This window comes from Hylobates moloch, unplaced genomic scaffold, assembly GCF_009828535.3.
Source record: "Hylobates moloch isolate HMO894 unplaced genomic scaffold, HMol_V3 SCAFFOLD_18, whole genome shotgun sequence".
Taxonomy (NCBI): Eukaryota; Metazoa; Chordata; class Mammalia; order Primates; family Hylobatidae; genus Hylobates; species Hylobates moloch.
This window is the reverse complement of record NW_026652293.1, coordinates 21120283-21140947: the sequence shown is the minus strand read 5'-3', so window position 1 is coordinate 21140947 and position 20665 is coordinate 21120283. Positions and strand designations below refer to the sequence as shown.

General features: G+C 33.9%; 1 protein-coding gene across 1 annotated transcript in view; it reads left to right on the top strand.

The window, feature by feature from the left end:
- The window catches only part of RGS21 (regulator of G protein signaling 21), a 42959-nt gene extending 22569 nt beyond the window's left edge, over positions 1 to 20390 (top strand). Inside the window, exons 2-4 of the mRNA XM_058430928.1 lie at positions 1239 to 1351; positions 5998 to 6164; positions 20187 to 20390. Of these exons, the coding sequence (XP_058286911.1) occupies positions 1239 to 1351; positions 5998 to 6164; positions 20187 to 20390 (484 nt within the window). The remainder of the gene's footprint in view (positions 1 to 1238; positions 1352 to 5997; positions 6165 to 20186) is intronic.
- Positions 20391 to 20665: the final 275 nt, after the last annotated feature.

Genomic DNA, 20665 nt, shown 5'->3' with positions numbered 1-20665 from the left:
GGTTTCGCAGGTTATCTGTGTCCCCAAGTTTAGTAAGTCAAGTAAGAAAGGAAAGTCAGCTGCCTACAACAGGAGAAGGAAATTTGAGATTGGAAATGTGAGTAATGGAAAATAGTAAAATGAATTTTTAGCTACATTGTCCTCTGTATGTGTCCTCAATGAGGATGACCATTATTAACTGAAGATGCAACTACAACTGCATCAGTAGAGGAAGTACAATCAATCCTAGCAAAAACTATAAAAACTGCAGCAAATTACAGGAAGTAATACAAAAGCATAGGAATCACTTCACACTAGTATATTTAAGATTAGTTATCTTGCCGTGCAAATGCAAAAGTTGTATAACAATTGTGATATATGAGTTTTTCTCTATTTTATTATTGGTAATTTCAATACAAACTTTAAATTGGACTCTCTCTTTCCATAACTAAGTCATTTGCACATCACAGCTACATAATCCAACGTGGTTTTATTTCTGGGCAGCAGATGCTTTCTATGAATGGGGGCTTATTTCATCAGGATCTTTGTTTATTAAGAGGAATAATGTATGATATATTTGCATCTCAGAAAATTTATATCTTAAACCTGATTTATTATTTCTACACCACATCCCCAAAAGTAACCTTCTTCAGAAGACTTAAGTCTACAAATTTTTTGACTGCTTTGGAAAAGACATTACTCTGTCTTGACAGATTCCTAGATTTAAATAAATCAACTCAGAACTAGAACTATACCAGTCTAAAGAGAAATAAAGGCTGCCTCAGAGTAAGTAAAGACGTTTTGAAATATTACGAACGAAATGTTTTCAAGTTCATCACATGCTAGAAATTCTTAAAACATTAACTTTTTTGAGATGCATAATTGTGAAATAATCTTTACACTATAAAAATTTAGAAAATAGTTTATTCATCACCATTGCTATCATAACTTTTTGACTAGAGTAATGTCACATAAATTAACAAATAATATACTCATAGTTGAAAAGAAATTCACCATTGATCCACAGAACCGATATCTTTTATACCTTTATTAGAATTTAAGAATTCTCAAATATTATTAACACTGTCAGCTAGATTAATAAATAATTTGCTGATGTCAAATTACATCCCACTTTATGTCCCTATAACTACTGTAAATAGCATTGTATAATTTTTTGACATTTGGCTGTTTAACAGCGTGAAGTTCATTTGAATGATGTAATTCAAAATACACATAACTCAAATATTACTATTGGTTAGAGAAGAAAAAGATCACAATGCTATTGTCAAGGTTAGATGCTGTTTCTACAGGTCACCAACTGCGGAAACAATGACATGGTCTGAAAATATGGACACACTTTTAGCCAACCAAGGTAAGATCTAACTAATAATGGGCTTAAAATACAATAATTAAATATAAATTATTAAATTCTTAAAGTTGGTAACATATCATAAAGTAAGAGTTTAATCATTTAAGTATAAAATTATTAAGAAACATAAATTCATAAAAATCTGAAATCTAAATAGAATCAGGTTGGGGCTAAAATAAGTTTATAGGAACTCTGTGCATTAAAACAAAAGGAAAATTCAAACTTGCGAGTGAAGTTTTCCTTTTCCTTAGACTCACTTTAACATTTTTTATTATTTTTTATTTTAATACAGAGTCTCACTCTCTCAATCAGGCTGGAGTGCAGTGGCATGATCTCAGCTCACTGCAAACTCCACCTTCCGGGTTCAAGCAATTTTCCTGTCTCAGCCTCCTGAGTAGCTGAGATTACAGACATGCATCACCATACCCGGCTAATTTTTGTTTTAGTAGAGACAGGGTTTCACCTTGTTGGCCAGGCTAGTATCAAACTCCTGGCCTCAGGTGATCCACCCACCTCAGCATCCCAAAGTGCTGGGATTCAATTCAGGTGTGAGCCACTGCGCTAGCCCTCAGCTTGCTCTGTGTGTGTGTGTGTGTGTGTGTGTGTGTGTGTGTGTGTGTGTGTGTGTGTGTGTTGTGTGTGTGTGTGTGTGTGTGTGTGTGTGTGTGTGTGTGTGTGTGTCTAGACACATATATTTTTTTTTTTGAGACGGAGTCTTGCTTTACCACCCAGACTGGAGTGTAGAGTATAGTGGCGTGATCTCTGCTCACTGCAACCTCTGCCTCCTGGGTTCAAGGGATTCTCCTGCCTCAGCCTCCCGAGTAGCTGGGGCTACGGGAGCATGCCACGACACCCAGCTAATATGTGTATTTTTAGTAGAGACAGGAGTTCACCACATTGGCCAGGCTGGTCTCGAACTTCTGACCTCAGATGATCTGCCTGCCTTGACCTCCCAAAGTGCTAGGATTACAGGCATGAGCCACTGCGCACAGCTGGCTCACTATAATTTGATGTACATTATGACTGCCTTTGGTACAAGTTGAAAGAAACATACAAACTGTTGAAAAATTTGAAAATTTAAATAAATCACTTGTTTTACGTGCACTGTTGGTCAAAATAAAAAATATTTTAAAGTACTTTATATCAACTATGTTATTCTTTCAGTGAATATGAAAACATATTTAAATGTATATGTTTGTATTAATATGTATATGTGTGAATATGTATTTATAATTGATAAAATGGTTCAGTAAGGCAATTTTGGCCAATTATAAATAAAACATCCTAGTCTTTAATAAAATATCTTAGTCAACACAACTTACATACAAAATAATCATTTACAAAGGTATAACTTCTGTTTGTGTTATAAATAATCTGCAATTCTATCTCATCTGAATAAGGAAAAATGACACTGTGAAACACAGAGAGAAAATGTTTATAGTATAACATTATTTGTATAAATCAAATGGCATTTTATTTTAAATTCATAAAGAATAAAAATTAGAATATTAGAAAAATATAAAACACAATAGAGCTGAATAATTCACAGCTGCTTATTTATGTATAAAGTTAGATTGACTTAGAAGAATTTAGATACTATAAACATATTATTTGTAGGTGACTAATTTTTAGAGTATAAACATCAAAGGATCCACATAACTACCAGAATCAACCTAAGAGCATATATTAAAGAGATGTGAATATGGAATTGCAGTTTATTAAGTGTTATATGGTGTATTTCCTTTCTCCTTAAGTGTATAACCAATGGGACAGATCAAGTTTGCTAAAAGGCTTACTGAATTTATCTCTCTGTGTGTTGTGACTCAGAAGGCTCCAGAGTGGTGGAAGTCCATACAACAGTACTATAGAGGAGAGGCAGGAAGGGTGAGATGAAGGCAAACTCATTCCTCTGCATACCCTCTGGGATTTTATATTTCACGCCCACATGAAATAGAAAAGTCATATACATCTGAACAGTTGTTTGGTTTTGCTTTTCATAATACCAGAGAAATGGCAATAGTATGAATGGTTTTTAATGCTTTAAACAGTTAAAGGACTCACCAAATTGCCTAGTTGTTTTTGTTGATTTGCAGACATACTTTGCATGTACTAAGCATAGGCATTAGCCTAGTTTTCACCGCATAATGCTGACATATTCCATTTAACGCCCTTTGTTGATGCTAACCAGTAAGCATTCCATTCTATGGAGAGTGCCCTCAGATAATAAGTTTAATTTTATGTAGCATTGTTACTTTAAAATCATTTGGCATCTTTTGAACATTCAAACTGTATGTATAGGAGAGTAAATCAACAAAATATCATATTCAAGATACAGATAACTAGCCTCAGGTTGAGTTTTTTAAGCTGTTTATTTTGTTCCATTGGGTTCTAAACCAAGCTACAGGAGGAGGAAAGATATTAATTTTTAGTTGAGAGTAGCCCGTCATTAAAAGTGGAGAGCAAGGGAAAATAATAATTGTATCTTGATCTCTAACTTCCCATCTCTCTGGGATGCATTTAGAAAATCCTGCTAGGGAGAAGCTCCATATGCCTTGATGATGCACATATAAAATATTGCCAGGCATGAATCTGCAATATTCTTTCTCTATTATTAAAGAACACTTTATTCTCTCTATAAAAATACATCTTAGCATAAATTCTGTTTAGATCTCTGAAATTTCATCATTGTTTGAACTGAATTCAAGAACAATTTTAATTGAGTATTACTAAGAGGATTTTTATAACCTAAATTGGTGTCACAGAAACTTCTTGAATGTATTTTTAAATGCAAGGAATGTGAAGTTAATTGAATTTTTATATAGTGCTCATATATTAACTGCATCCACACACTCCAGTATTTCAACCAAGAATTTTAATTGGTACCTGATTACCTTTTGCAATGACTTGTTATTTCAAACTTATTTCAAATAACTTTAAAAAAAATCTGTTAAATCTATTTTAATCCAGTGTTTTTAGACACTTTAATTCTGCTCCAGGAAGTCCTTTTTTATTTTATCTTTATAAACTTCACTTTTGCATTCTGCAGGCAGCAACCCATAAACAATGGACTTAAGCCTGTTTTCATTCACTTTTCTCTTATTGTTTTCTATTTCTTTAGCCAATTTTGCCTATCCCCTGCTTTTCCATAAACTTATTCCTCCTGTACTTTGGAACTTGAAGGATTAACTCTCTCCGCCTGCAGGAAAGGAGCAGCTGCTTGGAGCACATGCAAAGGGGGCCTCCCTGGCAAGAGGAGAAAACCACCAACGTTTTGGAAGGCAAATTTCTCTGAGTGGAAAAAGTGCTGATGTGTTTTACTCCTCAGAGAGATATACATTCTCAAAAATAGAGACAGCCAGCAAAAGGGGGCAAACTGTGACACTGAATAACATGACCTAAATGTATTGGTTTAGTTTTGTCCACAGTGGGAATGTGATAATGATCTTTCTGACCTGTTGTCTAACTAGAGGCCCTTACCTTCTCACATAAGCTCTGGGTATACAAAAGAAGAATGTTTCCTGGCCCATTTTGATGAGGAAAATAGAGAAGGAAGGGTCTAAACAAGTGGTCACAACATCAAATATCTTTAGGAGCAAGGGATATAAGTGTCAATTTGACTGAAAGTAAGATAAGGGAAAGAAGTGAGACTCATGGGAATCACCGACTGCAAGCCCTGCCTGTTGTTATTACATTTAAAAGAGCATATCATAATCAAGTGAAAGCAAACATGCGGGTGAATAAGTGACTCCATTGCAGTTTCTGATCTAAAGTTTCTGGAGAAGTACATGCTAAGCATAATACCTGGGCGGAGGAGGAAAACGCTATAAACAGGTACTACAGGGGAGAATGGGAAGCATCAATATTTTCCTTAAGGCAACATTGGAGAAAAACTCTACGTATTTGTATTTACCTTATGGAATTAAAGTTGCTCATTGCCACATAAAGGGGAGAAGCATTCACATCAAATATGTTGCCAGTTACTTTCCTGGTTTTGAGATTGAGTTGGCCTATACGTTTACCCAAAACTAATAAATGCTAGCTCTTCCTTCTTTGCTTTAAGCCCAAACCAATACAATTCAACACGTTAGCATCAAACTTTGTTTCTGCACCAACTCATAGCAACAAAGATATTCTTACCCTGAATTGAGTATAACATAATTAATTTGACCTGAGCGTAGTGAAATAAATCTTAAAAGCAAAATCCGTGGGGCTTCCTGTGAAGTAACTACCATCAAGATCTCCTAAACATAGCTTCTAGATTTCTCAAATACAGAAAGAAAAAGTACAGGTTTTCTTTGTTAATGAAGCTAATGGTAGAAATATATATGCATATATATAATATATAGAGAGAGAGCATATATAACATATATGATATATAACATATATAGCTTATGTATGTGTTATATATGTGTTTTATATATATATAGCTTATATATATGTTATATATATAAGATATATATGTTAACAATTACTGATTGAAAATAAAGTTTTCTAAAGTTAGCAACTAAAACATACATTACGTGTAGGTGGAATGATAAATATTTGCCACTGAATATCCAGTAAATGCTCATACTATACAATGTACTCATTTCAGTCATATTACTACTCTGTAAGCTATTATACAAAACTTTTTCTTATATATTTCATAGCTGGTCTAGATGCTTTTCGAACATTTCTAAAATCAGAGTTCAGTGAAGAAAATGTTGAGTTCTGGCTTGCCTGTGAAGACTTTAAGAAAACGAAAAATACAGAAAAAATTGCTTCCAAAGCCAAGATGATTTATTCTGAATTCATTGAAGCTGATGCACCTAAAGAGGTGAGTGAACCCCTTCAGAACAGTGAAGAGTCATCCTGTAACAGATCTGTTCCCAATTAGAAGACCTTAAATCCATCTAAAAGATAATCAAATTCTCGCTATGTGTTTAAATAGAAAATGTCAGTAGATTCCAAGAGAAATTCCTTAAGATGACTCTCTTTTTTTTCATTGATTCAGTAAGTATTTTTCAACACTTATTATGGGCTAGGTATGACTAATATTTCTGTCTCTTTGGAACAATACTCAGGCCCTTGAAAAATAGCGTCTAATATCTCAAACAGCGCTAAAGTCAACCCAATATAAATCCTACTTCAAAATGCTGTTGAATTTCCAGTGTAGTTTCTTGTTTTTATTTTGCTAAACTAGGAATTAGACAAAGTCAATATGGATAACATTCTCGAATATTTAAAAACAAATTAATGTGTGGGGATTAAACAAATTAATATGTTGCTTGCCTTTATTTCTTTGATGGTAAAATTGAGCCAAAGATGTGGGGCTCTATGTCAAGTGATCAGGACTCACCTGTGCTGCTTAAAGATCAGGAAACTTGCCGGGCGCGGTGGCTCACGCTTGTAATCCCAGCACTTTGGGAGGCCGAGGCGGGCGGATCACGAGGTCAGGAGATCGAGACCACGGTGAAACCCCGTCTCTACTAAAAATACAAAAAATTAGCCGGGCGTGGTGGCGGGCGCCTGTAGTCCCAGCTACTCAGAGAGGCTGAGGCAGGAGAATGGCGTGAACCCGGGAGGTGGAGCTTGCAGTGAGCCGAAATTGCGCCACTGCACTCCAGCCTGGGCGACAGAGCGAGACTCCGTCTCAAAAAAAAAAAAAAAAAAAAATCAGGAAACTAGAAAGAGCCTTGGGGAGAAACCTGCAATGACTCTGATAATAGCCCCCCAAAAGTGTTTTATATGTGTAATATCTCATTTATAGTTGATTTAATTTCCAGAGCCAAAACCATAATCATCTTCAAATCCTTTTAAAATTTTAACTGTAAAGTTTAAGTAATTTATATTTGTAAACTGCTTTGGATTTCTTGCTGAATATATTACATAAACAGAGAGTGTTAATGTATAAGTAACTTACAAACAGGAAGCTCCATTAAAACTACTAGTACCAAACCAACTACTATTACCAGTCATCTTTCCTACAGAGGTAAAATGCTGACATCTTTATAAGTGACAGTTACTATGTATTCTGATGCAAAACGAGGATTCATGGTACGAGAGGATGGTTGTACTTATAGGAAAAAAAGATAGACTAGATGAAATGCAAACACTTTCATAAAATATGAGACACAAAGTTAGTTACCATAGTTCAAGTTTTAGATAGACATTAATTACTGCAGCATATATTAGTCTAGTATAACATTAACAGTCACGTGAACCACTGAAGCATGGCCTGGAATTCATCGGGGTGGAAAAAGAACTTTAACTCCTGTAGAGCTATTTCAACATTTATTTCCAAGTCATCATCTAAGAATCAATAAATAATTCTGGAAAATTGAAAATGTTGCATGTAAGATTTGTCAGGTTGATTGATGTGTCATTTTGCTTTGAAATTAACCCTAAAGATATCCTACTTATTGTTATATTGGTCTGAAAGTCATATTTTTTCCTCCTTTATGAATTCATCTAATTAATAGCAGTTGCTTTAGGATAATATTTTGAAACATTGTGTGTGAAAAATCTTCTAACACAAAATGTCATCTTTTAATTATAGCTGAATTTAAGGTTATAACATATAATAAACCATCAATTTTGATAAAATAGTTTTATTTATTTTCCTAACCCTTTCTTCCAAATTAATTTATATTGTAATAATTTAACTAAATAGTATAGCTATTATTTTGGGATATAAAACTTCACAGCTTTTTATAGATTGTCCATCTAATTAATTTTGATAAAACAAACTATAATTAAATTGAAGGCTGCTTTTCAAATAATAAATTATAGTCTTTCCCTGAAGTATCTCTAAAAATGCTATTAGATATTACCAAATTAACTGAAAATATGCAAGTATAAATATATATACCCTATGTTTATATATACATATATATATATGAAATACTTATTCTGTTTCCTATCATTTTCTATTAGTTGTTTCCTATTCAAATTACTAAAGGAAGTTTGCTTGTTATATATTATACCAATTGCAATCTTCAAGGTATTTCTCTATAGTTCATCAGTTATGTGTTAAATATAGTGATGCTATTAGTATGTTTATTCATTAAACTGATTTTTTGAGTATCTGTTCGCACAGTGAAGTTACAGAGTGAAAGAAGAGACTGACATGTAATAAAACTAGTCAAATACACAATAGGTGATATAATAATAAAGCTTCATTTAAAGTTCATTATTAGCCTGGTAGGAAAGAGTGATTTAATCTACCTGGAGAGTTAAAGTTAGATTCGCAGTGTGGTTCACACATGAAAAATGAGTCATATTTTATGAAAGGAATGAATGAAGAAACACTAATCCAGCACCGAGAGCACCAATGTATAAAGCTCCCTAGCATTTTCCAGAAATTGCAGGCGTATTGATATTGCTAACGTGAGTAGAGGAGTTGGGATGAGGTTGGATAGGTAGGCAGCAGTGGAGATAAAGAAATGATGGAATGTATTCTAGATATATTCAGTAGGCAGACTTGACAAGACTCAGTGACATATTTGAGGTGGTTGGAAAATATGATTTGCACAAGTGGAAAATTAAATCAAGAATGAGATTTATATAAGAATATTCTCTGTTTTTCTATATTCTATATTACACTGTAGTTGTATAACAGACTCTTATAAAGAATCTAAATTATAACCAGTTTCCTTGGTAAAATAAAGAACAACAAGGTCATGTTACTCATATGCCTATTGTATCCCATTTACTTTCTTTTCAAAGTTTTATATCTTTATTTCACCTATTTCATTGCTAACATTACTTAATAATTATTTACTGATGCAATTGGGCAATTTCCAATTAAACTATATGAAACTTACTAAATTATCCCTGACTATAAATTGACATTACTAATGGGCATCAGTTTCCTACTCTAATAGGAAAGACTATATATTGAACTTTCAGGTCTCTATGAGAGATGGTAATTTTAGCTGGATTTTATGTCCTCTCCTTTAAAGTGTTACATTCTCTCTGGTTCCCAAATTAATAGGGTGTTAGTATGATGTAGCAGAAAAACTAAAGTTTGGAGCTATCTAGACCTGGGTTCAAATCCTGATCCCTCACTTGTGTAATTCTGTCATAAGCTATTTATCTCTCTGCCTCAGTTTCCTCATCTGAAAAAGCATAATGATACATTTACATAAGAAAAACGAGAATGATACATGAGATAGTGTGTCTAGGGTTTACACCATGCAGAACGGTTTTTAAGGAATGTTAATTCCTTTCTTTCTTTAAACAAGTCACGATAAGTGCTATTGAAACTAACTATTGAAACAACCCTTAGCTTATTTCTAAGAACATATGTAGATAAGCAATGTTAAGACTTAAGAGAAGTGGAAATGTGAACACATATTATAAAAATGAGTTTGCAAATTGCCGGGTCCAAATAAAAAGAGTTGCTTATTGAGTAAATTGTACCTAGATGGCTTCAGGAGAAAATACAGCAGAAAAAAAAAATCATGACCCAAGTATTGTGACTAAGTGACTTGAAAATAAGAAAATTATTAGAGAAACAATAGATATTTTTTAAGTACCTCTACTTTCTACATACTAATAATGTGGGAGTGGCAAAGAAAAAAATTCTTAAACTGGTGCTTATTTTTGCTTCAGTTTGGATTGCTAATTTCAGATTATTGAATTTTCAAGAAAATATTACTTAACTTTGAGAAAATAATATTTGAAAAATATTAATAATATTTTCATATTCAACGAAGAAATTAACACATTTAAAATATATATTGTATTTATGTCATCATTCCTCTATATTGAAAAGAAAGTCATAGAGGATGAAAAATATGTCATTAAAGAGAAATGTTTAATGTTGATTGTCATTCTATGAAATTAGAAAATAGTATCAAATCATATCATGGTGTAATGTTTAAAAATTATATAAATTCAATTTCACACTGTCAACAATCCAGGAAAAAACACATTGGTAGTTTTTTAAGTCAAAAAACAGCAGAAAATGTTTAATTCTTAAATGTATCTACCAAATGTGAGGACAATATATCTCATAAAACAAAGAAGAAATTATAGTTATAAAGGAAAGTACATCTTCATGGGTCTGTGCAAGACACTTTTTAATACTTGTGTTTGGCTTCTTACTTTCATTTTTGATGCAGCACAGTGTTGCTTATTGAGTCACATTATCTTTCACATCAATAAATGTTTCTTATTATGTGCCTAGTCACATCCTTATAAGATAAAATCCCTCCATGGAAGAGAAGCTCAGTTTAGGCAGGAAAACAGATAATAAACACGTAAGTATAACACAATGTGTTGCTGTGCTAGGCAGCTCTCGATAACGAAATGGAAGAAAATAAATAGAAACCTTAGTTTGACTCTAAAGAACTTTCCAATATAGTTGGGTTAAAAACTAAAGTGTATAGAACTAGAGAAAACGGCAAAGCAACAAATGATTAAGTGCAAAACAAAGATGAAATTATTTTTATGCTACCTGGAAGGATATGGTAATTAAATACCAGTGAGACAGCAGCATATTGAGATAAGACCTTCATTATAAATAAGGATAATTTTAAATTGAGTCTTAGGGGAAGAAACAGATATATGAGTTGTTGACAGAGAAAAAGCCCATGAAAATAGGCATCTAGAAGCATTTTATCCTATTACTGTGATGCCAATTTGTAATCTGCATTTTATATTCGTATTTTTCCTTTGCATTTTTAAATGCCACTTCCTCTATATGTTGATGTTATTTTGAGTAGCTTATTTCTGCCCTACTAGTGACTGGTAGCCAACAGTGCTCCCCCAACTACAGAATCATCTCTGGATATAATGTGCTTATTTGTTAATTTTCTCGGTTTTTGTTCATTAATCAATATTTGAATACTTACTATCTGCTAAGCATTATGCTGGTGCAACTAAGAGAAAGACAGTCATGGTCCCTGAGTAGATCCTTCCCCATATTCTGGTAGAAAGACACCAGATAAAAAATAATAATTATAATAAACTTCCATGAGTGTCCTAACAAGGAAATATAAGGTGACATGGTAGTTTGCAACAGGAAAATCCAAGTCTAGAGAATCAGGGAATGTATTTCGAAGAAGTAACTGGTAAGCTTTGACCAGAAACTTGACTATAGAGGGAAACAAGACAAGATGGGAAGAGAGAAGGATAGGAGAGGAAGAGGAAGAAGAGCCAAGCAAAGGACTAGCCAATGCCTAGAAGACTGGTCCAGCAGTGAAAGAAGCCTGGTATTGTGTGTGTTCAAGTATAAATTGAGGTTAACTGCACCTTCTGGATCCCAATGATTTCCACATTTTTATTCATTCCTTCTTAAAGAGCTCTCCTTCAAAAGAAGAAAGGGAGACACAGGAAGAGGGAGGGAGAGAAAGAGAAAAGGAGAGCTAAAGAAACTATAATATCTGTACAGACATTTTACATGGATTATCTCATTTGGTCATCACGTTCACTCTCTTAGGGAAGTATTATATTCATTCACATTTTAAGGTGAAAAACTGAGGCTTAGAGATAAAATGATGAGCCCTGCAGTCATTAAGATCCATGGAGAGGGAGGTCTTCAGCCCACACTTCTCAGTTTCAAATTTCTTCCCCTAGATCTACCACTAATTTGAAGTGTTTATGACGTAGCCTGGGATACTTGATGTTTATGATAAAGGCAGAAGCATAAAATTATCTAGTCACATACAATATATCTTCCTATCAACAGTTTTATTTCTCTTCTCATATTCTCTCTAATTTGTGTAACTTCTTAGACTATGAAGCCTAGATTCAAATATGACATTAGAAGGAAAAAAGTGTCAGAAGTATTTCTTCTAATAATCTGCAGAATCATTCTGTGCTTCAAAAAATAATTTCTGCATTTCAACTCAAAAACAAAAGGCTCAGGTGTTCTTTACACTTCTGTGTCTCTGTGCCGCTTAAAATGATCTTAGTTTAGCATGTTGGGATTGGTGATGGAAACAGGTCAATCTGATTCCCTTTCAGTTGCTCTAGTGTAACTGTAGCTTTTGTATATCTATTTTTAGCCATCCGTACATGTTATGATTTCATATGTGTCATCTCCTTTATCACCACAGAAATTGGAGAAGCATCTGGTTTCTATTCAGTTCTATCTTTGCTTTGACTACTTGTCTAATTAATCAAGATGGTTTTGAATTATATTTCTCTCATTTCTCTTTCCCAATTTAAGGTGTTAATCTTACCTCCCACCTTGTATCATCTATTTCTGCCTCCAAAGCCAATGACAACAAAAGGATACAGTCTTATGCAGGGATGAATTCCTTCTAGATGTTACAAACTTTGTTATATTCAACTTTAATAGCCACCTTTGAGAATATATTTTAGGATATTCATTTGCTTTTAATGATGCCAAAATGAAGTAATACTTGAGGTGTTAGTGGTGATTAAAAGAATTATGTAACCAAAAACATGATTATAGATGGCTTTAATTTGAATAGTAATTTTTAAGCTCGGTTGTGAATGAGGTCTAAGATGCTGCCGGCTCCATTTCTGTAAGGCGTTTTACTTATGCATGCACACACCCTTTGCATAATGACAGTCTCCTGCTACACTATACATTCTAAATGAGGAAAGGCTATCTAATTTGAATGTGAGAGCACAGTTGAAAACTTTTCATTCAAATTATGTAAAAATACATAAAGCACAGATTAGGGTCACAAGAGAGCCAACAGGTACACTTTAAAATATATTCTTTCTGCTAAAGTAATTTATTGAAAGCCAAAAGAATTTAAGACTGCTGGTGTAGAGAAAATAAATTTGGATTGCATCACTTTCAGTTAACAAAAATCACAAGCATATTAAAACATCCTGGGTCTTCATAATAAAATTGTTTTACACAACTACCTGAAACATCATTCATAAGGCAGTCATTTTAATGCAATGGATTGTTGTCAATGTCAGTTGTGTCAAGACCTTTTCAAAACTGACAGGATTTAAAAGCCTCTAAATGGTTTTGATGACATCTCAGCTGTCATTTTCTAAGAACCACAATCCTGTGTCTTGTTTTCTAAGATTGGCAGTGTAGTGGTTTCAGAAATCTAAGATAACTTATGACCTTTTGAAAAATAAGCAAATAAAATATTATGTTTCACAAACATAATATTGAAAGTCATGAAACCAAAGGGTATCCATACAAACAATACAAGTAGCTATTTATGTCAGTAAATAAAATACATACGGCACTGTTTTTTTGATTAATTGATATAATGTTCAGCCCACACTCTGCAGTTCATAGTTTGAGATGCTCGGCAAAGTCTAAGCTTCTCTGTAGCTTCCAAGAGGCTCAGGAGTGCCTTCAACATGCAACTGGCAAGTATGAGTTTCTAGAGCGTCACCTCCTGATGGAGTCCCACCTTCAGTATACTTCAAACTCAATATTTCATCTGTCTTACTTTTAGAGATAGAAATGTATCCAAATATCTTCTGGTAGAATACAACCAAAAATCACATTTGAGAGGAGTGCCAAGTTGAGAGTGCAGTTCACAGACATGTCCCAAGGAGTGACTCTATTAAAGGAAGAAATATGTATGTATGTGTATGTATATGTATATGTTTATATGTGTGTGTGTATATATATATTCCTGTTTACCATTCCATGTGCAAGTCTCCTCTTTAATATTTCAGTTATATATAGACAGACAATTATATATAACTCAATATGTAACTTTCTCTCTCTATCTCTCTCTATATATATATACACACATAGTAAGTTATATATATATTATTTAGTAAGATATATATATATATATCTATATTACTAAAATTTCAAGGGAGTTGAAAAGGAAAGATAAGGCACTCTTGATAGCATAGTTCCATACATCACCAGAATTGACTTCTAGGGGCATTTAACAAAACATATGACTCCCTCTTAATGGAAATATCTTAAATTGGCTTCTAGGACTGGATTTCTTTCTCCCCTACTGACTGCTCTTTCACCATTTCTTTTCCTGTTCCTACTCATAATCCAACATGTATTATAATGAGAAGAGACACTCCTCATCTATTTTCTGCTTCCACTCACTCTCCTGATGATATCTTCTAGTTCTATGGCTTTTAAAGGGAATATCAAACTTAACAAATTTAAATCTGAGTCCTGATTTCCTGCTCAAAGCTTTCTCCAACCCAAGTTCTCTCTATCTCTGTTAATAACTACTCTGTTCTTCCACTATTCTGGCTAAATAATTTGTAGTCAAGTCATCCCTTGGTTCTTCTCTTTCTCATATACCCTATATTCAATCCATCAGCATTTTCTGTCATCTCTTTCTTTAGTCTATTTCTAATATCCAGCTATTCTTAAAAAGATGTTCTCCCTTGCCCTAGCTCATAACTATTCAATCACAAGTCCCATTCATTCTACTTTCTGAATAGCTTTGAAATCTATGCACTTCCCTTTATTCTCTGTGACATTACCAAACCTAATTCACCATCAATTGTCCTCCTGATCTCCTGGTGTGGTATCCTAATTTTTCTTTCCTTCACCCACAGCCAGCTATTACACCACATGGGAGCCAGTGATGCTTTTTCAAACATGTGGCTACATTAGTCCCTGACTTAAAATTCTCCTCATTGGCCTCAGAATAAGTAAAGAAGTCCTTAACAAGACCTACAATGTCCTACATGATTTGGCACCTTTATGCCTTTTGTGATTTATCTTTCTTCTCAAAACCCACAGGGCTTCTTCCAGTTTACCATTCCATGTGCAAGTCTCCTTTTTAATATTTCGTAGTCATAATACTACTTGAAAAACCAGCTTAAAATTTCATTTCCGTCAGAAAGCTTTTCTTTAGGGAAGCAATTTTTTTCTTTTGGGTTACTTTTTCAAAATCTGATTTCTCGATTGACTTTTTACCTTAATCATCTTTTATCTTCAAATCCTAGCACAGTTCCTAAGAACCTACTCCATAAATACTCCAAATAAATAAATTGAAAAAATTACTAAAAATAAAGTAGATAGCTTTCCAAAATATGTTAAGACTCTCCCCTCCGCCACCAAAAGAGGATAATTTTATCCATCTTATATGGGTGTGTGATATTTAGCATAAAGTAGCCATATGAAGACTTAGCACATCAGTGCTAATGTTTAATTAAAATAACATATTATTTACACTTAAAATAATCATCCTGAAGTATCCTTATGATTATTTTAGAGTTGATGTTATTGTTCAAAATACTTTGCCACGGGAGAAGACAAAATCACTAAGGAAAAAGTCTAGAAAGAGAAGACTTGAGGCAGAACTTGGAGAATATATATATGCTCTGCTTATATTTTTCAAAGACCTGTGGAGAATAAAAAATTAGTAAAAGAAATAGAGAAGATAGTAAATTAAAGACAGCTTAATTCCACTTCATGAACTATTGAATCCATCTGTAGTGACAAATCTTTCTCTGATAATCACATTTAATACTTAACATTATCAGAAGCTTTTGTATTCAAATCTGTTTAAAAAGTCAATTCTGGAATTTTTTTTTTTTCTTTCTTTTGACGGAGTCTCGCTCTGTCACCTAGGCTGGAGTGCAGTGGCACGATCTCGGCTAACTGCAACCTCCAACTCCTGGGTTCGAGCAATTCTCCTGCCTCAGCCTCCCGAGTAGCTAGGATTACAGACACCTGCCACCACGCCTGGCTAATTTTTGTATTTTTAGTATAGATGGGGTTCCACCATGTTGGATCTGGCTGGTCTTCAACTCCTGGCTTCAGGTGATCCGCCCACCTCAGCCTCCCAAAGAGCTGGGATTACAGCCGTGAGCCACCATGCCTGGCCGATTTTCTGGAGATTTTTAAACCAAAATTGAATATAATAAAAAGGAAATTATAGTGACTTTCTTTGTGTGAACAAGGAAGGCTTCTCAGAGGATATTCAACTTAAGGTAAATGATAAAGGTGGAGGACAATCTGTACAGGATATAATTATGGGGGCAAAAGGAATTTTAGATGGTGAAACAGTGTAAACAAAAGTTTTAGGTAAAATATTCACTTTGGGAACAGAGAGTAGTCCAGTTTATGTATATCAATAGGAAAAAGTAGAAGTTGATTTCAAAACAACGTATTAAAGTCAGGGTGTGAAGAATCTCAAATGCCACAGTGAGATGTTTAACTTTTATGTTATAGAAAATAATGGGTTTTCGGCTGAATTTTTATATGATAAAAGTTATATTTTGGTAAAACTGATTTAGTAATATTATTTATTGTATTCAGAAGGGAAAAATACTGTAAAAAGAGGTATCAGATAAATTATCAATTCCATAACTTAGGGAAATGTTGGTTATAAAGCCCTAAGCTGGAAAAATGAGTGAGAATGAAAAAGACCATTGTGAAATTAGAAAATAAAAAAAAGAATTTACATTCATATGTGCATGTGCACACGCACAAACACACAACATAAGTGATCAGAGAAAAAAGAGGTGTCAGAGACAATTCCTATGTTTCTAGTTTGAACAACTTTAAGAAATATAATTACATTTACATAAACATGGAGGTGTGATGTTTTGTCACTGACATTAAGCTGAATTGCCAAGACACAGCTTTATAAGACTACTGATCATCTCCTGAGAACAGTAAACCTGCTCATCACTTAGCTACCAATTGCTGATGCTGGCAGTTCTTTGGTAGGAAAATAGGCAAATCAGAAAAATGACGAGCATAAGTCAGAAGTACAAGGTTAATATATTTCAGTAATAATATTAATTAGCATTATTATATTGAAATTGAAGAGTTCTCCCTAAAATTTAAACATGATTTTGAACAAATATAGAACCATTTTTCACTTGCTTATACATGTATTTATTGAGTTCTTACAGTGTGCAAGGCATAGTAAAGCATGTTCAAAATGTAAATGTCATCTTAGCAATGCAAAATCCCTTAACAGATCAGAAAGAAAAAAAATCCACACATAAACTTCAATGTTAGGTGTTAGTTAAATTTAGTCTTAAAGACAAAAAGACTTGTGAAAGACTTAGGATAAAAGGAGTGACTCTCAGTTTGATTGAGATATTATGAGAAATGTTTAAAAGTAAGAATATACAAGAAATGTAAGTGGAATTGTCTAGCTTGATGGGAATACAGGGCACACATAAAAGAGAAGAAATGTGTAAGTAGGTATTACATTGTAAAGGCCATGAATGCCAAAATCATGGCTTTGGACCTTTTAAGTAGGAAATGAGGAATTATTATAGGTGTTCAGTTACAACAACAACAATAATAATAATAATAATACGCTAGCACTGTTTGGCAGGCACACTTTGGCCATGCTGTCAGTAAAAAACTCCCTTGATGAGTGTCTAAACAGGTTAGGTTCCTCTACTTAACCACTAGGGGAAATATAAAGTTAAACAAACCACAGATGATGCTGTTAAAGACTTCACAATATAGTTAATTGAAGAAGCAGGCTACATATATTCTCATATTCCCACAACACCAGATAAGTTTATGAAACAGACTATAGTAGATGTCTAAAAACCACTACAAGATCTTGATAATAGCCACTATTGATTCCCACTATGAGGCAGAGACACTGTATAGGTTCATTATATAAGTTATCGTGCCACTTAACTGCACAAAACCTTTCAGTATCTTTCTATTGCTTCTAGTAGGAAAATAAGAAGTCCTGAACACAGCACATAAGCTCTACAAGACCTGGCCTGGATCTCCTCTTACAACATTATAACAAAAATTCCTTGCTTACACCCTACACTCTAGCTATCAAGGTGTAGTGGCTCTTTAGAACCTAGCAATTCTTTTCCTGCATTAGGGTCTCTGTGTTTATTTGTTTATTTTTTCTGCCCTAAGTGTTGTTCCCCAGATTCTTAGAGCACCATCTTCTTCTTATCTTTCAACTTTAAATCTAAAACATTTATTTAGTTGTTGGTTTTGTTTCCCCAAATACAGCAGCATCTTGTACATAACAGACACTCAAAACTTTTTGTGAAATAATAAATATACGGATCATCCTGCTTTAATTCCTATATCACTGGGTCAAAAACTATCAGTAGCTTAAAACTGAAGCAGCAGAAACTCAGAAATATTAAGCTAACTCACCCAAGGTCACCAAAGTCGTAAGTGTTAGAGAACAGACTTGAAAAGGATCCCCAAGTGTTTCCACTGCCCTGCACCATCTTCCGGTATAATAAATGGACAACTGATTCCAGATTTTCAGGCCTTTAAGATTATTTTGGCACTTGTTCTGGAACTTTGCTGAGGGACTCAAGAAGGTAATCAAAGGAAGAAAAGTGGAGGTATATTCTGGGATCATGAGTAACTGAAGTCCCAAAGGAAAGGAAAGATCTATGAGCAAATAGTGGCCTTTTGATGATTCTTTTCAAATTACTTTTTTTTTATTCTTTTCTTCCTAGAATAATAATATTAAAATAGTTTGGTATTCTTGTGCCATTTAATCTTTAAAACATTTTAAGATAGGTGCTATTACTATTCTCTTTAACACTATGGAAACTGAAAATGAAAGGAAATTATAGAAACTGCTTCACTCATGCAAACAGCAAGTAAGTAGCTGAGGAGGAATTTGATTGCAGGGGTCTGTGCCTATTGTTTAACCTCAATTTAGTGCACCATAAATTGTCATTTATAGTTCCAGACTCCAAAATTCTAACATTTTTACCATCTCCTGCATTTTTCCAAGGGACATTTAAATTCCATTTAACAAATATTTATTGATTGACTATTATGTGGTAGGTATTCTGCTAAGTGCTAGAAAATAGAATGATGAATAAGACAGATACAGAACCCGCCTATGGTGAGATTTTAATTTTAAGATTAAAATCTCTTTTGAGGCCAGCTACGGTGGCTCAGCCCTATAATCCCAGCACTTTGGGAGGCCGATGCAGGCAGGTCATCTGAGGTCAGGAGTTCAAGACCAGCCTGGCCAACATGGTGAAACCCTGTCTCTACTAATAATACAAAAATTAACCAGGTGTGGTGGAGCACACCTGTAATCCCAGCTAATAGGGAGGCTGAGGCAGGAGAATCGCCTGAATTCGGAAGGCAAAGGTTTCAGTGAGCCTAGATTGTGCCATTGCACTCCAGCCTGGGCGACAAGAGCAAAACTCTGTCTCAAAAGAAAAAAAAGCTCTTTTGAACTTCATGACTATTTTCAGTTTAAGTTAGATAACTTGGATATAAACCTTTGTGCTTCTCAGAATATATCCTGGAATATGTGGGGATCTTAGTAGCTCTATAAGAAGGTTTGGAGCATTTTACATATTTGTAGGTGAATGGTGTGTTTCAGTGTAATAGATCTCCATTAGACCTCGCTGGAAATGCCTATGTGTGGTGATGGTAAAGAAACAGGGAGATTATATGTAGACACATGTTCTGTGGGAGAGATGGGAATCAGTAAAGAGGGGATGTTATTGATCCATTTGTCAAACAAAAAGAAACACAAATTAGAAAGAAAAGCAGTGTTGTGAGGAACAAAGGAAAATATGGAGAATGGGAATGAGTTGGTATATTCAAACCTAATAAATTCTAGTAATAGTTCTGCCTAGGAAAATTACATTTTATGTACTGAGGTCAAAGTGTTAGAAAAGAAAAGGTAAGTGAAAAAAAATGTGAAGTCGTAAAATATTTTGCTTGCTTTTTCACTTTGCCTTTTTTAAAAATACATCTCAAAATAAGGTTTTACCACTGTTTCCTGTCAATGCTACCCCTCTCAAGCATGGAAGAAAAATAATTAAACCAAGCATGTATTCTGCATTCTAGAAAAGGAATACATGACCTTTCTGCTGTTTTGCATCAGATTAGCTTTGTGTTTAGAAAGAATTTCAAATAATATGTATGTATAAACTATATATTCTTTGATTAAACTAATCCAATGATATGCAACCTTATTTTCCACAGATTAACATTGACTTCAGTACCAGAGACCTCATCTCAAAGAATATTGCTGAACCAACACTCAAATGCTTTGATGAGGCTCAGAAATTAATCTATTGTCTCATGGCCAAGGATTCTTTCCCTCGATTTCTAAAGTCAGAGATTTATAAAAAATTGGTAAATAGCCAACAGGTTCCAAATCATAAAAAATGGCTCCCTTTTTTGTGAGGAAGGTAAAAGTTAACTAATTAATCACTATACTTCAGGGCTACAACATTTTAAATATACAAGCACGATGCATTGTCTTTTGCTTTGTTTTTAGGATTTAGAAAACATTTTTTACCCAAACAGACGAATAACATTTTATACATCAAGCCTGAATTTCTAACTCATTTGTTTAGAAAGTATTTGCCTTACCAGCTATTTAATTTCCTACTGGGGGAGTACAAAGAAAGTTTATAGAGATACAATATAGTCTTAAACCAAAACTGAATATTCTTATT